General features: G+C 34.5%; 1 protein-coding gene across 1 annotated transcript in view; it reads left to right on the top strand.

The window, feature by feature from the left end:
• LOC145252804 (heart- and neural crest derivatives-expressed protein 2-like) overlaps positions 1–20,935 on the top strand; it is a 132,260-nt gene extending 111,325 nt beyond the window's left edge. The window contains exon 2 of the mRNA XM_080112763.1: positions 20,697–20,935. Within this exon, the coding sequence (XP_079968889.1) occupies positions 20,697–20,783 (87 nt within the window). The 3' untranslated portion in view covers positions 20,784–20,935. The remainder of the gene's footprint in view (positions 1–20,696) is intronic.
• The last annotated feature ends 227 nt before the right edge of the window (positions 20,936–21,162 follow it).

The following is a 21,162-nucleotide window of genomic DNA, read 5'->3' as shown; positions in this document are numbered from 1 at the left end:
AGTCAGCAGAAATAACCTTCTAGTGACATGCAATATGGTTTCCGTTCTGCTAGATCTACAGCAGAAGTGCTAACGGTTATATCTCATAGTGAATTAGTGAATGTCTCGACGAAGGCTTCCTTTCTGGATCAATTGCTCTTGACATATCAAAGGCCTTCGATAAGGTATGGCATAAAGGCCTACTTCACAAGATTTCCAGCTACGGTATAACTGGAAATGTTTACTCAATTATTAAATCATTTCTCTCTGATAGGCTCATAAGAGTAGTGGTTGATGGGCAGAAATCAGAAGCCCACAGTATTAATGCTGGAGTCCCTCAGAGATCGACCCTGGGCCCAACTCTCTTCCTGATCTACATCAATGATCTCCCAAAACACATACTTAAATCATTCGTTGACATCTATGCTGATGACACGACCATCTATGGCAACACATCAAAGGCCGTAAATGACAAAGTTCTCTCTAATTCTCTCTCCTCTGATTTTACGCGTGTGGTACAATGGGGGAAGAGGTGGCTGATTACTTTTAATGCATCAAAAAACCAAGCTTCTATCTTTACATCATCAACGCTCTGATCCCTATCTGGCATCAATTAAAATGGATGGTCTCGTCTTGGGGAGGCTCCATGTTTTGACAAGCTTCTGGGCTTGACCTTTACTCCTTATCTGAAATGGAACACGTACATCAAATCTGTTGCCAAGGTCGCTGGAAAAATGGTGGGATCCCTCTACCGCTTCAGTAGATATCTTACTACTGATGCAATTCTCTATCTATATAAAAGCCAAGTACGCCCAAGGATGGAATACTGCTGCCACATCTGGGCATGAGCTGCTTAAAGCAGCCTATCACGTCTTGGCAGAGTATAAAATAGACTTTGTAGAGTAGTAGAAATATACATAGATGAGGTGACAGTATCTCAGTACTTGACCTAATTCACATTGAATTGTTGCATTGTTGGCGCATTTATTCCAAGGTCCAGAAAATCGATGTGACGGGTGTCAGCCAGAAATTTGGCTGTTAAGGGGTCAAATTTCAACGATTTGACCTTTAAGAACTCTACCAAACTCCTCCGACAATTTTGGGTCTAGACACTTGAAATTTTAGATATAGGTTCCTTGAACATGGATCTAACTTAATAAAGTGATTTGAGCCCGAAACAATACATTTTAAGGGGTATAATAGGGGTCAAAATTTTAAAAAATTAACCATTTTTTTTGTTTTTTTGCTTTTTTTGCACAGCATACACCTCCAAACACCCGAGCAACGCCGGGAACCCCTGCTAGTACTTTATATAATCAGATTTCTAAATAAGAGAAATTTCCAGGTTGTTCTCGATGGCCGAACGTCCAAACAACAGAATATTAATGCAAGTGTTCCTCAAAAGGCCACTCAAGGTAAGGGTTACAGAATGTACAGTAGTCAATGGGATAATATCGTGGTAATCGTTAGTAATGGAAATTTGGTAAATTAGATTACTTAAGGGTACGGTTCAACAAGAATTTGTTTACATTGGACTTGAAGATGGCCAGATTGTAGTCAGCTGGAAAGCAGGAAAACGGAACAAAGTTTCACAGGCGTGCGCTTCTAAAAAAAGAAGCTTTTTTCCTAGAATCTATGTTTAGGTTTAGGCACAGATAAAGAATAGGGAAAATTTTGATAGCGGTTTCAACAAGAGGACTGTTTTTCGTTCTAACCATCATCTCTGAATGAATATACTTCAGCGAGGGGGGACCATAGATTGGAGCGCAGACGAGCACTTGTCATGAAAATTACGATAAAGTAGAGACATGCTCGCAACGTCTTTTACTGTTGTTCAAAGATGCCAAAAAGCTTTCTGTTCTTCCATCAGACTGTAAGACTTTGGAATTCTCTTCCTGTTTCCTGTTTTAAAGGTTTAAATGTAATATGAACAGACATCTTTCTGCTCAACTCCATTTCTGTCAGAAACGATCTGAAATAGTAGCTCTTTATGTTTCAGGTTTCCTTTAGCTACTAATTTGTGTTAAATAAAAGTTGATATTTAAGAGAAGTTTTACACAATATAATTTGCCAGAAATAGTGACTAAGTAAAATAATCCGCGTTTGGCCATTGCAAGGCGTTCAATTCAATTCAGTTTATTAAAATTCCACATAAAGAAAGAGTAGTAGAAATATACATAGATGAGGTGACAGTATCTCAGTACTTGACCTAATTCACATTGAATTGTTGCATTTATTCCAAGGTCCAGAAATCCTGATTGAGATAGGGGCGGTGAAGTAGTTTATTGTAGTTGGTGCGTAGACCTCTCACTGGTGCAGGTGTGACGTATTTCATAATCACTGCTGAGAAGGTTGTATGATAAAATGACATTACCGCGTAATCGTCACTTCTTAAAGGAGAAAATTATAAATTTGTTCAGTCGATTTTCATAGGGTAGATCCGATACACCTCGCGTCAATTAGCCAGTCTTTTAATCCTGGATATCACTTATTCGACATGGGGCATAGGCTTCGACATCATATGGGAAGTGCTCGTCTGAGCTTTAATCCCTGATCCCCTCTCGACAATCTTTCACGAAAAACACCCGTCTAGCTGAAACCACTGTCAATAATTTCCCCCACTCTTTATCTGTTCCTAAATCAAAACATAGTTTCAATGAAGAAAGCTTCTTTCTTAGAAGTGCACGCCTATGGAACTCTCTTCCGTTTGCCTGTTTCATACCTGACTACCACTTGGATGTCTTCAAGTCCAACATAAACAAATTCCTGATAAACCGATCCCTTAAGTAAGACACTTTATCAAATATCCATTACTAACGATCACTACGATATTATCCCATTGATTACTGTACACGCAATAACCCTTATCTACGAGAGGCTTCCGGGCCTTGATAAGTGGTGACTACCATGTAAAAAAAGACAAACTTTCAGGGTTTTTTTTTTATTCATTTGGATTTCTTCCATCATACAGCATATCAACCCTTTTGTGTATTTTTTTTATACTCAGAACAGATGTGGCAACACTTACTCTACCTTAGGATGCATCTTATCGTGAGATAGAAAGAGGACTGCACGAATAGTCAAGTAATTTCTCGAGTGGAAGAAGGGTCCAATCAGTTTCCTCAGACACTTTAGCAACAGATTAGAACATTGTAACATCTCTCTCTCTCTCACTCACTCACTCTCTCTCTCTCTCTCTCTCTCTCTCTCTCTCTCTCTATATATATATATATATATATATATATATATATGAAGTAGTAGCGTTCGCGTGTGTGTGTGCGCGCACGTGTCTGTGTGTGTACAACTCTCCTACAACCAAACCACTGGACCAATCATGACCAATCCAGACATTATGATGAACTGCGATCTAGGGATGGTGCACGCCAATTTTTTAAGGTCAAGGTCAAAGGTTAAGGCCATATTTGGATGGTGCATACCAAGTTAGGGTTCGCTACTATCCTGAGGACCGCCACCATAGCGCCGGACAACTTCCTTGCGATATTTGATATAACCTATTTGTTTTAAAGTTCATAGTTGGATTTCAATCACTTCAGGAGTTAAAAAAATGTAAATACCTTAAGAAATACTTGCTCCTATAACATCTACTTACTGCAAGGGTGCCCACGAATCAGGTACCCGAGCTTACAGCAAAATATCTTTGTTAGCCGCTTAATAAGGGTTTAATTCTACAAAAGTCTACGACTAGTTATCTTTCTTCTTTCTTTTATTAATGACTCGCCGTTTATAAAGGCTAAAATCCATTCAAGGATAAGTGTGAATGAGGCAGGTAGATTGTCAATTGAATATTGAAGTATATTATGGGAGAATTTAAAATGATGAATAGAATAGACAAAGTTTGGACACTTATGACGATGGTTTATGACAAGTATTTGATGACATTGGAGTTAAAGGCGACCATGTTGTAGTCTGAAGGGAGACAATCTTATAGTAATGTGCTTCACATATGAGAAGTTCTTGAAAAGAAGCTTTGTTCGTGGAAATTGGTTTAGCAGTATATTAGTAATTGTTTTCTTTTCTGCCTTTAGTCACATGTAACAAAGCTCCTACTAGTGTCGTTGTTATTATGTACCCGTCTTAAGATGGGTAGTTAAGCTAGTTTAATATATTTTGGCGCAACAGACACGTGATTTTGTTTCTAACGATTTGACAATAACGAACGAACGGATAAACGGAAAGAGGAAAGTTCCCGTTTCTAAAACGAATAAAAGATGGCCGATCATAAAATCTTCTTCCCTGGCTTTTTTTTCTAAATATTTGTAACGTATTGTGTAAGAAAGACAAAACAAAAGAATGGACTGTTTACTCCATTTTATGTTCAAAACAAACTGGGACAATCCACTCCGATGATGGATGTCCCCTATTTTGTTGAAAGAAAGGGAGACCGTTGCGATTATATAAACGAAATCCGGTCGCATTTGGAGGTGGGGGGGCAGGGGTACCGCCGCCGCCAACGACGACTATCAAAATGGCGGATATATATATATATATATATATATATATATATATATATATATATGTGTGTGTGTGTGTGTGTGTGTGTGTGTGTGTGTGTGTGTGTGCATATACACAAATATCTATTACTGTCATCATTATAAACCGAATGTTTTCAAGGGCCAATTTTTGCGCAAATAAAAAGAGACAGCCATTTTTAAGTCCAGATGTGAAATGAAAAAGGGTGCGAATGCTTACGTGGATTTCGCTGTTCGATTTGAAATTATTTATGTTATTTCAATGTCGAAGAAAATCTCAAGTGAGTCGACGCCTTTAAAAAGTGAAGAGGCAAAATGAGACGAGAAAGCCAACAATAATTCTTCGCTTTTAGCAGACCGTATTTCTGAGCAGCACCTGTGGGGGAAATTGGCAAGAAACCCAGACAACTTCGTAGCATAAATATTTGCGTTGAAACCCATTTGGGGTCTCAAGAAGGTTTGCAAACGCGCCTAATGTTAACTTAACTCGAATAAATACTTAAGCTTTCACGAGTTCTTTTTTTGATTCGTTTTCTTTTTATTAAAACGCAATGAACATAAACAATTCGTTGGCAATGGTAGAAAAAATATTTTAAATGTTCAACTGGGAAAGGCATAGAAAACGAAAAGCGAATAACGTAGGTTTGTTAGGAAAAAATGGTTTCGTAGTCCGGACCCCAACATTTACTTGCTGAGAAAATGTTACACCCAGTTTTTTTAGTAGATGTGATTAAATGCTTGATCGCCGTTCGTAAGCAAATAAAAATTGGTACATAGTTTTGATTTTGTGCAGCATGTAGGGTCTGGTCCCGTGTCCCCCAAAATAAAATAAAATAAAATAATGAATAAGAAAAAAAAATTAAAAAATGGCTGTTCGTCTAATTATATGCTGCCAAGTCTCGCGATCTACCAAGATTTCTCGTTACATTTTTATTTATTTTTTTTTATTACATTTTCACCCCCAAACAAGCCACATTGCCACTTTGGTGTAGGGGGCTACTATCAGGGGCAACAACTACTGGGGTACTATGTAGGGATTTAGGAAACAAGATGTCGGTTCACGTTGCACTTGAACTTCTGCACGTCAGTACAGTTGGGGAAGCAGGGACCTGGAATGGAATTCCAAAGTCTAGCGGTTATATGCAAATGATTCTGTCGGCTTGAATAAACAACACGTTTTTCAAAGACTAAGTTAATTTGGAGTTATGAGCATGGACAGCTGTGGCGACTTTAACTACGAAAATTGTTAGTTGAAAGTACAGAATAGTTAATAATCTATTTTAAAAGTAGGGAATAGTTTACAATTGATTATTTAACCAGAGATGTCTGTTGTATTATTTGTTAGTCGGTAGGTGGATTGTCTTTCGCGTCAAAAAGATTAGTCTGTTTTATCATATTTAACTATCGACATAAAGATTTGAAACCTGGGTGTCAGGCTATTGACAACCGTGACTAACTGATGCCAGACATCTTACTATTTGAACTGAGATTGGAAGAAATTAAATCCTTTTCAAATTAATGTGTTCATCTGTTTAACACACTTTTACAATGCTGATAACCGAGAGAACTCATTTTTGTACGGGCGAGTTGGCGTTATGCTAAGTGAAAACCGCATACACAGAAACAAGGTCGCTTATATATATATATATATATATATATATATATATATATATATATATATATATATATATACATACATATATTAATAGACAGATTAATTATTAACTAAAAAAATTATGAGGTACATATATATATATATGTTACATTCATATGAGGTATATTATAATGTATATATATATATATATAACGTATATATATATACCTTATATATATATATATACATTATAATATACCTCATATGAATGTAACATATATATATATATGTACTTCATGTTCTTGCGGAATTTTTAATTTTGATTTCAAATGATGTATTTTCAAATATCAATGTAAGAGCGTTTTTTTTTTATTTGCGCTATGGAATCGTGTTAATTACAAAGCGTTTTAGAACAATTATGTCTTCTTTTCAGAACGTTGAATACAAGATGGACAAAAAATTCTCGCGATTTTCTTATTTCAATCCAAGTTAGGCCGAAAAGCTGCTGAAACATCTCGTGATATCAACGAAGCACTACTGAACGCACAGCACAATGGTGGTTTAAAAAGAAAACTCGTGGCGGTGACGAGAGTAGTGATCAGCCATCGGATGCTGACAACGATCAATTAATGGCCTTAATCGAAGCCAATTCACGCAAAACTGTTCTGAGAACTTGTTTCTGAATTAGACGCAACGTATACGACGATTTTCAACAACTTGAGAAAGATTGGAAAGACAAAAAATTGATGTGGCCTCACGAATCGAATGACATCCAAAAGAAACGCCGTTATGAAGTTTCATCTTCTTTTATGCAACAAGAATGGCCAGTTTCTCGATCAGCAGGGTTCTTAATGACAACCGGCGACGCTCAGCTCATTACAGTTTTTTGAATGCAGGCGAAACCATTACAGCGGAGAAGTACTGTCAAGAAATGGATCAAATGAATCAAAATCTTCGACAACAAAATCCAGTATTAGATAACAAAAAAGGCCAAATTCTCTTTCTCGTTTAATATTCGACCGCACGTTGCTAACCGACACTGCAGAAGTTGAACGAATTGGACTACGAAACTCTGCCTCATTCTTCGAACCTCTCACCTACCGACTACCACTTATACAAGCATCTCGACAACTTTTGCGTGAGAAATGCTTCAGAAACCCAAGCGATATCAGAAAACTCTTCAGTGATTTCATGGCTGTTAGAACGCAAGACTTTTACGTTACGGGCATAAATATACTTGTTTTGTGTTGATTCTGATGGTGTTCATTTCGATCAATAAATTTTTGGTTGAGCCGAAATATGTTCATCGGAATTGAAAAATAAAAAGCGCAGGAACTTTCTTGTCAATATATATATATAAACTGCGTAAATTGCTTTATTGCAGATTAGTAAAATATCAATATTTCTCTAAATATACGTTACAAAAAAATGAAAATTGTAGCATCAAATCACTGTCTCAAGGTTAGTTCTTTTCCAAAATTTTATTCAAATTCATGCGATATTCACGAAGTTATGACATTTTATTTATTATCAAGTAATTTATGCTGTCCATCGTTTTATTTCAGGTCTTTTAAAATGCCAAAAAAAGGAGCGATTAACGGTTATCAAAACGGAAAGGATTGTTGCTGGACTCGCAAAGATTTTGCTATGGAGCTTGAAATGGATCCAAGAACTTGGGGTTCATTTATGAACAACCCCAACAAAATTTTTAAAAAGGATAAGGGCACCAGGAGAAAACCTTTCAGATCGTGATATTCGGAAAACTCATAGGGAAGTCAACCGAAACCCAAACAGCATCAGTGCTTCCATTTTTGCAAGAGCTGGAATCGCTTTAAGAACCAGGCAGGCCCAATGTAATGAGATGGCAAGGAACATCAAAATTAATCCAAGGTCTCCATTGAGCAAACAACATAGTGAAAAACGAATGGCTTGCGTACAGAATTACATGAAAATGGATTTCCAACGTGTCCTATTTACAGATGAGATCCATGCTGCGCTTGACGGTCCGGATGGGCCAAAGTTTGGAACACGAACGGAACTTCAACGCCTTACAGAATTCATCGGCAACGAGAAGGTGGAGGCATCATGTTTTGGGTGGGAATCATTGGGGATAAATTGATTGGACCATTCCGAGTTCCAGAGGGTGAAAAACTTACCAGCAATGCGTACACGACCTTTTTGGATAAACATTTGTCACGATGGCTAGATGACCATTGTCGCTTTCAGATGATTTTTATGCATGACTATGCACCACCCATTCTGCTCGGGCGACTTCAGCCTTCCTTAAATCTTTGGACTTCTTTGGAGAAACCCTCATGAGCTGGCCACCGTGTTCTCCGGATCTTAACCCCATGTAACATCTCTGGTCAAATTTAAAAAGAGGTGTTTATGAGGGAGGAGAGCAATTTAGTTCAAAGGATGCCCTGAGAAGGAAATTAGTTGATGTCGCCAGAACCATAACTCCTTTACAGATACAAACAATTGACGTTTTCGGAGGACAAAAGGTTGTTTTAAGTTTTTAAAAAAAAAAGTGTATATGGCGATAAATAATTCATTTATTTAAAGCTTAACACCTAGGATGTGCTTTTGTTTATTATTCTTTAACAGAAAATATAATAAAAAGTAATGTTTTCATGATTAGACATTGTATTTTTGCCCTAATACAACATTTTAAGTTACCTGCAATAAAGCAATGGACAGTGGAAATTCCTTGATAAAGAATAAAATGTCATAATTTTGTTAATATTGTATGAATTTGAATGTAAATGTAAAATTTTGGGAAATAACTAACCTTAAAGCAGTCATTTGATTATACAATTTTTATTCTTTTGTGATCTTTAGTGAAATATTGATATTTTACTAATCAGCAATAAAGCGATAGACGCAGTTTATATATATATATATATATATATATATATATATATATATATATATACATATATATATATATACATATATATATATATATATATATATATATATATATATACACACTATTGAAACGGGGATGTACAAAAGGGCAACGTAAGTTGTACGTTTTCTAACCACATAAAAAAATTCTAGTCAAATACAAACATTTTTATAACTGAATAACCCCGATTAAATATGAAATCCCTTTTAGCATAGGTATATCAAATTCGCGTTTCCTAGAACCTATACACACTAGCACGTTTAAGTTTTGGAGCTGGCATCACACACGCATACGAATACTATTCTTTAAACCCCCCCATCCTTTCCTATATCCCTACACAGACTCAAATCCCCACCCCAATAGGTCTTATTTACATACAACTAAATCTTATTTTTCACAACATTTGACGGAACCTTCTGTATTACGTACCTGTGACGGAGAAGACCTGATATTTTAATTGCAAACTTTACTTTCGTATAAGCTGTATCGCATGAATAGATCTCTAGTTACTATATATATATATATATATATATATATATATATATATATATATATATATATATCTACATGATCTGAGGTTATTATTTTCCATATATATATATATATATATATATATTATATGTTCATATCTTCGAAATGATAAATTATATATATGTGTGTCTTGTCATTGATAGGACTTGGCTAAATCAGATAACATTTACTATTCTGCATTCAGTCTTACACGAATGACATGATAAGATGCAATGAACTATAAGTATCATGTTATCCGTTCTATGCAAACTTAGCTATTAATATAATTACTAATATTAATATTAACTATTAATATTAATAAGGATTAGTATTTAACGTAAAAATGAGCACAAATTAAACCATATTCAACTTTCGATTAATAGGGATTAATATTTAACGCAACAATGAATAAAATATTTAACCATATCGAACCAACAATAAAGCACTCATTAAATGGGCAATAACTTTTGCCGGTTTTAGCGGACAAATAAGTCTAGTTTATCATTATGACTAGAAAAAAATGTTGATTGAGGGATGACTCTATACTTTCTAAGGCTCCCATTATTATAAGCTTACAAGTGTATGCAGTTCTGTCATCATCTGACCAATTTTAGGGTCTTACACGAAATAATTACACTGTCATTATAGAAAGATAACATCCACTTGTCACAAGCTACGAGTTGAAATGTCAAAATAAAAAACAATGTTTTCATAAACTGAGTGAGTTGTTGGGTTATTCAATATATGTGCGTATTTGAGAAAATTGCAGGATAAAAATTATACGTACGTTTTTACAATTGGCTCACAATATAACGATACTAAGAGTTACTGTTATTATTATATTAAATCTGAATTAATCTTTGTTTCCATGAGGAGTTTTGCTGTACATTTTAATCACGCAAAATATAAAGTAGACTATAATACAATGCAAAACTAAAATATTTCTTACATTGACCTCTGTTTTTAAAAATCTTCCATTTTACTTATTCTCACTAACGTAATTTGCAATTAACTCGCCAAACAATCAAAGTTGCAGTAAGTTTCTAATCTTCTCGTTATATCGTTTTATACGGTATGTAGCGTCCTGTTCATTTCTCTTTTTAAAAATCTTTTATTTTTCCCTCAGAAACGAAAGACTAAAACGATTAAAATAGTACATTATATAGAAAAGAGAATATCGTTGTATTATTCATATCATTAAAATCGTAGCTACCAAAGGAAGAATAAGGGAAATACAGTGATCCGAGGAAGACTAATTTTGGATTTTGTTTCCTGATTCAAAAATTTTCGCTCGCGCTAAATAGTTGACTCAACTGATCACATTTTTTTAAAATATTTCAGTGTTGGGACAATTAATCCGAATCGGAACCGGGAATCGAAAAAATCGGAATTTTTGGGATTATCCGAATCGGTATCGGAAAATGTTATGCCTGTTTTTCGATACCCAAAACGATTCTTTTTATCGTTTTTATTTCTTTACTTTTCGTTAAAACTAAATTTTCCATGGCTTGTATTAATGATGAAATGGAAAATCTTTTATTTATTTTAAACTACCAGTAAGACTAAAATCCATAATTCATAAACATAAATGTATTTTTACATTTGCGAAAATATATGTACATTTTACATGGGTTTTGCGGTAATCTGACCCCCCTCTAAAAAAAAAAAAACAAAAAACAAAAAAAAAAACACTCCACATTTAGGAATTTAAATAGAATCAAAATCGGTAATTGTATCAGGAATTTAAAACAGAATCGGTAATTGTATCGGAATCGGGGAAATATTGGAATCGTACCCTCACTATGATATTAAAAATGTTCAGATGATTTTTTTTTTGGCAACATAAAATAAAAGTTAGAATCCCAGATTTCCGTCTCGTGTAATTGTTGCTTTCTGATCTGCTTTTCAGTTTTAATATAACCGGATAATTCTTATTTGTGCGTGTGTTGATTTGAGAGAGATGAAACGGTCCCTAAGTTTGGGGCATATGTTTTTGAATCAGCGACCGGAACCCCATACAAGTTTAACTCACGTTGTTCTATCGTCTGTCATCCCCCCCTCTTTTTTGCTTCCCAAAGCGATTTCCGATTTAACAACTCCGTCTTCCTCTTGTTATTCAAACGGCGTAATTAAAAAGGGGAGACGCACAAATCCCAGCCGATGGGTAATTTCCTGCAAAATCAACGTTTCCGGTCGTAAAACAATGGACATCGATGAAGAGTAATGAAGAAGTGGTTGGCGCCCCCAGCGACGGGCGTTTTGACAGTTCCTGTAGCGAACGCCGCCGCCATTTTGTGGCGATTTTTATGGTCTGCAAGCGGATGCTGGTTAGTTCTGTGTGTTTATAGATCCAGCAAACAGAGGAGAAACAAGAGACAAACTACAAAACGATTCTTAGCGAACGAATCCTTTGGTTCTCGAAAATCACGTAAAAACAGTCACACAAAGAAAGAAATTCTTTTATGTGACGATTCCACGCCGGCAATTTGTTACGACCCGTCCGTCTTTGCACTCAGTTACCTCATGTCTCAATTGTTTTCATGAAAGATCCTATGATATACTAGCAATGGTATCCACCAAACGATGGGTTCAATGTATTGAAGCCCTTTTGAATCCCTTTTTGATGGAACTCGCTCCAAGCAAAGTAAAGCCACTTGATGTAAAAAGCTGACAATAACGAAAAAGGATTATTGCAGACAGAACATGCTTATTAACGTTAGTTTTGAAAGGACCAAGACTGCGTGTGGGAGGAAAACAGTCAGCAGGAAGGGAGTTCCATAAGCTTACAATTCTTTAGAAAAAAAGACCAATTGAATAAGAAGCTGTTTTACAATGAGGTATCAAAACAGATGGGAATAATTCGATCAACGAATCAAATGAACTGAAACAAAAGAAGCAGGGAATAGATCAGACAATTCTGAAGAACATATACAATCATAGTATTTATCGAAAAGACTGATCTCACATGTGTAAGAGTGAGGTTCCAGAGAGGTACAACGTGTGGGTCCAATCAAATTACAACTACATCATCAAGAACTTTCGAAAGGCTCAGAGCTTCACAAACCTAAATGTACTCCACCTATCATCCACTTTATAATAAAGAGTAATGTGCATTTATTTCCACACAAATAAATATATTGTTGCATCGGTGTACGTCTCGAACCCCTCGCTATCACTTTTGTGGCCTTGCAGGTCGGTAATGATGAAGGCAAACACAGTAGTACAATTAACAAAAAGTTTACTAGTAAAATATGGTACAGAAGTACGCGTCATGATTCTGCGACCATAACTGCCAAGAATCACTACCCAATGACTTGTTAGATGTAACTATATTCATAGTCTCTGGGAAAATGCATTAATCCTGAAATGGGTATATTAGCTTACCCCATAACAATATAGATCTATTCCGTTACGCAAAATGGTTTCCAATGTTTAGGATAAATAGGAAAAACAAAATGAATTCGAAAAAAGATCATTCGCTCTATTTCTATAATTAGATTTTTCTTTCTATATTACAAGGTTTACGATAACATTGTCAAGAAAAACAACACTACAGCTTTATTTTAAATCTTTTACTGAAAAAATCAATTCAGACAACGATTATGTAGTAGACCTGACAGCTATTCAATGTAGCCGCTTTCAGCCTCAATCACCGCCTCGATACAGGTCTGGAACTGCGAAAATGCTTTAGCACATTCAGGTAAATTTTCGTGTTAACCTTCAAGCTGACTTCGAAGTTATTAGGTGGCATGGTGTGGTCCTCACTTGAATCTACGCCAAAGACCATAACTGTGGCTGGAAACTTTGTTTTAATCACCCTGGGCGCGTCCCTGTTATTCGTAGCAATCCAGCGATAGATTTAAAGGGTGCTGGTAATGATCCTATTGTCATAAATTGGCTCGATGGAGAGCATGAGTTGTACAGCAGCTCATCTCCAATCTCGTTCGTTGAACATTGTGTCACTTTCAGACGCGATAGAAGGCTCTTATCGCTCTTGGGATTTGTACACAACTGGCAAACTAGTTGATGATCTGCAGCAACAAAAAAAAAAAAAGAAACAAAATCGGTTTCCATCAAACGGAAATGGAATCATGTCGTCTTTTCTCGTGCGACAATTTTATCGTTTCACCCTTTATTTCTTCTTTTTATATCGATTGCTACATGTTTTTTTTAATTAAACAATTAAAATTATTTAGATTTCACTATAATCTATTCATATTTCGGATTCCAGATTCTTTCGTATGAACCTTACGGAGTACAATTTCGTTTATTATTCGATTGATTATTCGATAATTTGTAATTTACTTTGATTATTGAAAATGTTTTTTAGTTCACAAAAAGTTGTTTTTTTTTAAATATAATTTTAAAATTTATGTTAACCAGTGGTATATTTTGTGAACAATGTTTTTCCTCTGATGAAAAGACTGGATCTTTGAAAATCCATGGGTTAAGGATTTTGCTTTATTATAAGAATGGCTAGTTTAATTTTACTATTCGTATATATGTATACGTGTTCGTATATTTGTATACATATTTTTATATATGTATACATGTTCGTATATATGTATACATATTCTTATATATGTATACATATTCTTATATATGTATACATGTTCGTGTATATGTATACATGTTCATCTATATGTATACATGTTTATATATATGTATACATATTCTTATATATGTACACATATTCTTATATATGTATACATGTTCGTATATATGTATATATGTTCAAATATATGTATACATATTCACATATATGTATACATATTCTTATATATGTATACATATTCTTATATATGTATACATGTTCGTATATATGTATACATATTCTTATATATGTATACATGTTCGTGTATATGTATACATATTCATATATATGTATACATATTCGTATATATGTATACATATTCGTATATATGTATACATGTTCATATATATGTATATATATATTCATATATATGTATACATATTCGTATATATGTGTACATGTGCGTGTATATGCATACATGTTCATATATATGTATACATATTCATATATATGTATACATGTTCGTATATATGTATACATATTCGTATATGTGTGTACATGTGCGTGTATATGTATACATGTTCATGTATATGTATACATATTCATATATATGTATACATGTTCGTATGTATGTACACATGTTCGTATATATGTATACATATTTGTATATATGTATACATGTTCGTATATATGTATACATGTTCCTGTATATGTATACATATTTGTATATATGTATACGTATTCGTATATATGTATACATGTTCGTGTATATGTATAAATGTTCGTATATATGTATACATATTCGTATATATGTATACATGTTCGTATATATGTATACATATTCGTGTATATGTATACATATTTGTATATATGTATACATGTTCGTATATATGTATACATATTCGTATATATGTTTACATGTTCGTATATATGTATACATGTTCGTATATATGTATATATGTTCATATATATGTATACATATTCGTATATATGTATACATGGTCATATATATGTATACATGTTCGTATATATGTATACATATTCGTATATATGTATACATGTTCATATATATGTATACATATTCGTATATATGTATACATATTCATATATATGTATACATATTCGTATATATGTATACTTGTTCGTATATATGTATACATATTCATATATATGTATACATGTTCGTATATGTATACAGATTCATATATATGTATACATATTCGTATATATGTATACATGGTCATATATATGTATACATGTTCGTATATATGTATACATATTCGTATATATGTATACATATTCATATATATGTATACATGTTCATATATATGTATACATATTCGTATATATGTATACATATTCACATATATGTATACATATTCGTATATATGTATACATATTCATATATATGTATACATGTTCTGTTCGTATATATGTATACATATTCATATATATATATACATGTTCGTATATATGTATACATATTCATATATATAGTCATACATATTCGTATATATGTATACATGTTCGTATATATGTATACATATTCATATATATGTATACATGTTCGTATATATGTATACATATTCATATATATGTATACATATTCATATATATGTATACTTGTTCATATATATGTATACATATTCATATATATATACATGTTCGTATATATGTATACATATTCATATATATGTATATATATTCATATATATGTATACATATTCGTATATATGTATACATATTCATATATATGTATGCATATTTATTTGCTCAGCAACCGAAAAGGCTAACATGCTTGCCAGTCGGTTTGCCTCAAACTCCACACTGGACCCTTCCAACCACCCCTACGTCAATTACCTATGCGGACAGACGCCACGCTAGACGATCTGAAAATCACCCCTGCTCAGGTGCATGCTATCAAAAAAAACCTTGACACTTCAAAAGCATTTGGACCCGATCTCATCACAGCTGTGCTATTGAAAAAGTGCTCAGCTGAAGTAGCTCCAGTTCTCTCCAAACCCTACAACAAATGCCTTTATGAATCTTGCTTTCCGGGCTGTTGGAAAACTGCTTCTGTGGTACCAGTATTCAAAAATTCTGGTGAAAGAACTGACCCATTAAATTATCGCCCTATTAGCCTCCTCCCACTTTTTGCCAAAATATTTGAGACCTTAATTAACCATGCTCTAGTCCAGCACCTTACAGATGCTAAACTTCTGACCGACCAACAATATGGATTTAGACAAGCCCGTTCCACAGCAGACATCCTAACTGTAATTTCTGAACGCATATACCATTCACTGGACAAAGCGGGGTAGGGTAGAGCGGTATCTCTAGATAAATCTAAGACTTTTGACAGGGTATGGCATGAGGGTCTCCTCAGGAAGATTGGATCATACGGTATCACTGGTAGAATACTAAACATAATTAAATCCTTCTTAGGTAAGAGAAAAATCCAGGTTGTCCTCGACGGTCGTACATCTAAACAATATGATATAAATGCGGGAGTGTCCCAGGGATCTATCCTTGGACCTCTACTGTTCCTGATATTAATAAATGACCTCCCCGACAAAATTGCCTCTGAGGTGGGTATATATGCTGATGACACCACACTCTATAGCAAGCACGACAGGAAAACAAATGAACATATATATCTAAAGTAATGGCAGAAACACTAGAGGATGACCTCCAATCAGTAGTGGAATGGGGACCAAAATGGATGGTCACGTTCAATGCCGCCAAGACTAAACTGGTTTCATTCAATAATTACAAGAAACCTTCTCTACCACCTATAGCAATGGCCAACGACTCTTTATCTGAGAGTACGTCTTTCAAGCTCCTTGGCCTAACGTTCACAGGAAACATGAGTTGGAACAATTACATCGAGGGCATTGTCAGGGCCGCTGCAAGGAAGGTGGGCTCTCTCTACCGCGCTAGAAAACTACTAACACCCGAAAGTATCCTGTACCTCTATAAGGCCACCATTCGCCCATGTATGGAGTATTGCTGTCATATTTGGGCTGGTGCATCGGCTATTAGTCTCTCGCTCCTTGACAGTGTTCAAAAGAGAGTCGCAAATCTGATAGGCCCTAAACTGGCATCTAAGCTTCAACCTCTGTTCCATCGACGAAACGTTGCATCCCTCTGCCTGTTCTACAAGTATTTTAATGGTGAATGCTCTGATGAACTGCAAGCACTTGTGCCCCCACGACGTGAACACCCTCGACAGACCGGACAAGCTGCAAAATCCCACCCCCACACTGTAGAGATCCCTAGATGTAAAAGATCTTTCTACTCCAGTAGTTTCTTCTCCAGAACTGCTAGACTTCCAGGTCACTGCTTCCCCAACTGTACTGACATGCAGAAGTTCAAGCGGAACGTGAACCAACATCTTGCTGCCCAAATCCCTACATAATACCCCAGTAGTTGTTTCCCCTGATAGTAGCCCCCTACACCAAAGTGGCAATGCGCCTTGTTTGGGGTGAAAATGTAATAAAAAAATATATATATATGTATACATGTTCATATATATGCATACATATTCGTATATATGTATACATGTTTGTATATATGTATACATGTTCGTATGTATGCACGTATATTCGTGGTAGCCTCAATTAAACTGCACACGTTTTAAAAGTTGTAAAAGAGGTGAAGTAGAACCGATCTGTATCTCAGATAAATTGTTTACATTTTGTTTAACGCGGAAAAAAGATCTTATTAAATGACACGACACAAAAAAAAAGGAATAGAGGACAGGCAGAAAGAGGGGACGTAGCTACAGACATTTATACTTTCGGTTGATTGACTGAGCAGCAGACAGACGCTGTTGCGTTCTCTTTCCTTTTTGTTTTATTCCCACTCGACCTCTTTCTTCGAAACCATTAATCCCAGTAAAGACCACTATCACAGATTTCCGTAAAATTCGGTTTAACCTTAATTACCGTTTTGAAAAGAACTCCAATTGCAAAATAGCACGTAACTTTCAGGTAATTAAAATTAGTGACCTCCATGTTTTTTGCTACAAATTGTAGACTGCAATTTGATGGAATAAAAATCAACTTTTGTTTTATGATAAGTTGGATCGTGGGAAATGGTTTATTAATCAGACTATTTCCGATGATTATTTTGGAAACCGCCAGTACTTATTAATGTATGGTATTATATATATATATATATATATATATATATATATATATATATATATATATATATATATATATATATATATATATATATATATATATGTGTGTGTGTATGTATTCCACGTTAAAATATACAAAAGGAAAAACCATTGAATTTCAACGGGATTGTTAATAGTGCTCAATAAAAAGAGCAGGGTGTCGTTTTTATTATGAGTCATTACAATAAATCTATTGCTTCGGTCTAAAAAGACATCGTCAGGCAACAATAAACCTCCAGTCTTACTCGCGGCCAGTTCTTTAAACTGGTTAATGGACTTCCCATTGTATCGACTTATGCTAATTTTGTTTACCTAAATCGATATTGATATATACGTATATAACACACACGTACACACACAATTATATATATAACGTGTCTATATACACGCATGTATAATGTGTATATATATATATATATGTATGTAATGCATGTATATATGTTTATATAATGTGTCTATATATATATATATATATATATATATGTGTGTGTGTGTGTGTGTGTGTGTTTATCAACTAAGCGACTCAAGTATGAATATATGCATCTACTCCAATGGAGAATACTTCGAAATCCGCATGATTAAGGTACTAAATATGATCTGATTGTCGGTAGCTCCTATTTTGGGGGTAGGTGGCTAGATTCTCTCCGTACTGAAAATAGACCATATTACAAATTTTGTATCTCCATGTGAGGAGCTAAGTAATTAGGGATCTGAACTAAATAGACAAAATAAGTAAGATTAAAGATTTAGACAACTTTGAAACAGAACTCCTTGATATAATCTCTGAGACATTTTAGTGCCTAAACTACTCTAACCACATTCATCAGAAAATACAAATTCTCTCACTATTCTCTTTTCACACGATACCCAAAAATTAACCTAGATTTGAACATCCTTAACGACCGTAAGGTAGACTTTAGCAACTGATCGAATTAATCTTGATTGAAATGCAAGCACTAAAATGTTCCAAACATTCTGTAAAACACAATTCAATTATTCATATGATGAAATAAGATTGTGAACGAATAAAATATTTCGAGATTTTTCATAATGCGTTTCATTTTGACATAAGGATAACAAGAAAATGATTTTAGAAAATAATAAAATATAAAAAATCTAATTGATGTACATTTTTTCAATAAAAAACAAAGAAAATCCAAGAAAAATTGTGTTATTTTTTGTTTAATTTTATTTCATTATAGTTGTTTTTTTTTAATTTATAAATAAAAAATATGTTTTATGATACATTCAGAAAAATGATTCATTTACAATTGAAGAAAAAACTTAGTAAACACTAAATGTAAATGAGAATTATTGATATATTATGCCAAAAATGATGAAAAAATAATGTTTGGTTAAGATGTGTCGTAAATGAAGAAAAATGATTTTTAGTAAAAATATGTAATAAATGAAAAAATGATTTTTAGTAAAGATATGTAATAAACATCATCATCAACGCTCTGATCCCCATCTGGCATCAATTATGATGGATGGCTCTCGTCTGGGTGAGGCCCCGTGTTTTGACAAGCTTCTGGGTTTGACCTTTACTCCTGATCTGAAATGGAACACGTACATCAAGTCTGTTGCCAAGGTCGCTTGAAAAATGGTGGGATCCTTCTACCGCTCCAGAAGATATCTCACTACTGATGCAATTCTCTATCTATATAAAAGCCAAGTACGTCCAAGGATGGAATACTGTTGCCATATCTGGGCAGGAGCTGCTAAAAACAGCCTATCCTGCCTTGACAGAGTACAAAATAGACTTCGTGGCTTAGTGGGAGATGCCCTTTTCTCTACCCTGCAACCTCTCTCCCACAGAAGAGACGTTGCGAGCCTATCCTTGTTTTATCGTTATTTCCATGGCAGGTGCTCCTCTGAACTCCAATCTCTGGTCCCCCCTCGCCAATCTTTCACGAAAAACACCCGTCTAGCTGAATCCACTGTGAAAAATTTCCCCCACTCTATATCTGTGCCTAAATCAAAATGCAGATTCCATGAACAAAGCTTCTTTCTTAGAACTGCACGCCTGTGGAACTCTGTTCCGTCTGCCTGCTTCCCACCGGACTACAACTTGGATGTGTTCAAGTCCAATGTTAACAAATTCCTAATGAACCGCCCCCTTAAGTAAACACTTCATCAAATCTCCACACTAACGTAATGTACTTGCAATAACCCTTATCCCTGAGTGGCTTCCGGGCCTTGATAAGTGGTGATCACTGTGTAAAAAAAAAAAAAACGAAGAAAAATTATTTTAGTAAAGATATGTAATAAACGAAGAAATTTTTCACTTATGATATGTCTTTACGTTACATGAAAGGGTTGTAAGTAAGAAAACATACTAGATAAGTGAAAATGATATTAGGATAATGTTAGAATCGAACCCTGTAGGCAAGTGAAATTCGTCATTAATGAATAAAGTTATATTATTGACATATTCTTTCACTCACAAATGCTAAATTTTTAATCACGAGCGTTGTTTTCTGTTTTTTCAGGACGCAGAAATAATGGATCCGAAGAAGGGCAAAGGTCGAACGGGTTGGCCACAACATGTGTGGGCGTCGGAATTAAACAGCAACTGAACAAAAACAAAAAAAAAATAACAAACAAAATTGAATAAAAGATTTGATGATTTTGACGACACAAAAATCTGAGTGAAAAAATTTAAATAAAGGAAAAGTTTTGTATGCAAAAATGGTCACATAGCTACGAAAGAAATGATGGCCGAACAAAAGAATTTTTAAAAATATTAACAAATTCACGAAAACATTTTGAGAGAAAAAAGAAAGACATCAGAATTGTAGAAAAAGAGAGACAAATAAACTCTAATGATTATTTCGGAAACGAGTCAACAATGTGGCGGTGAAAATCAAAACCAGAGGAGGGAAAACAGACAAAACTAAACGATAATAAAGCGAGGATAAAATTGAAAAAAAAAACCCCAAAAAAAAAACAAAACAA

The sequence above is a fragment of the Euprymna scolopes genome, chromosome 3 (assembly GCF_053919585.1).
Source record: "Euprymna scolopes isolate OS-2025 chromosome 3, ASM5391958v1, whole genome shotgun sequence".
In the NCBI taxonomy this organism is placed as follows: Eukaryota; Metazoa; Mollusca; class Cephalopoda; order Sepiida; family Sepiolidae; genus Euprymna; species Euprymna scolopes.
The sequence above is the reverse complement of the archived record's forward strand: the minus strand, read 5'-3'. Positions and strand labels throughout refer to the sequence as shown.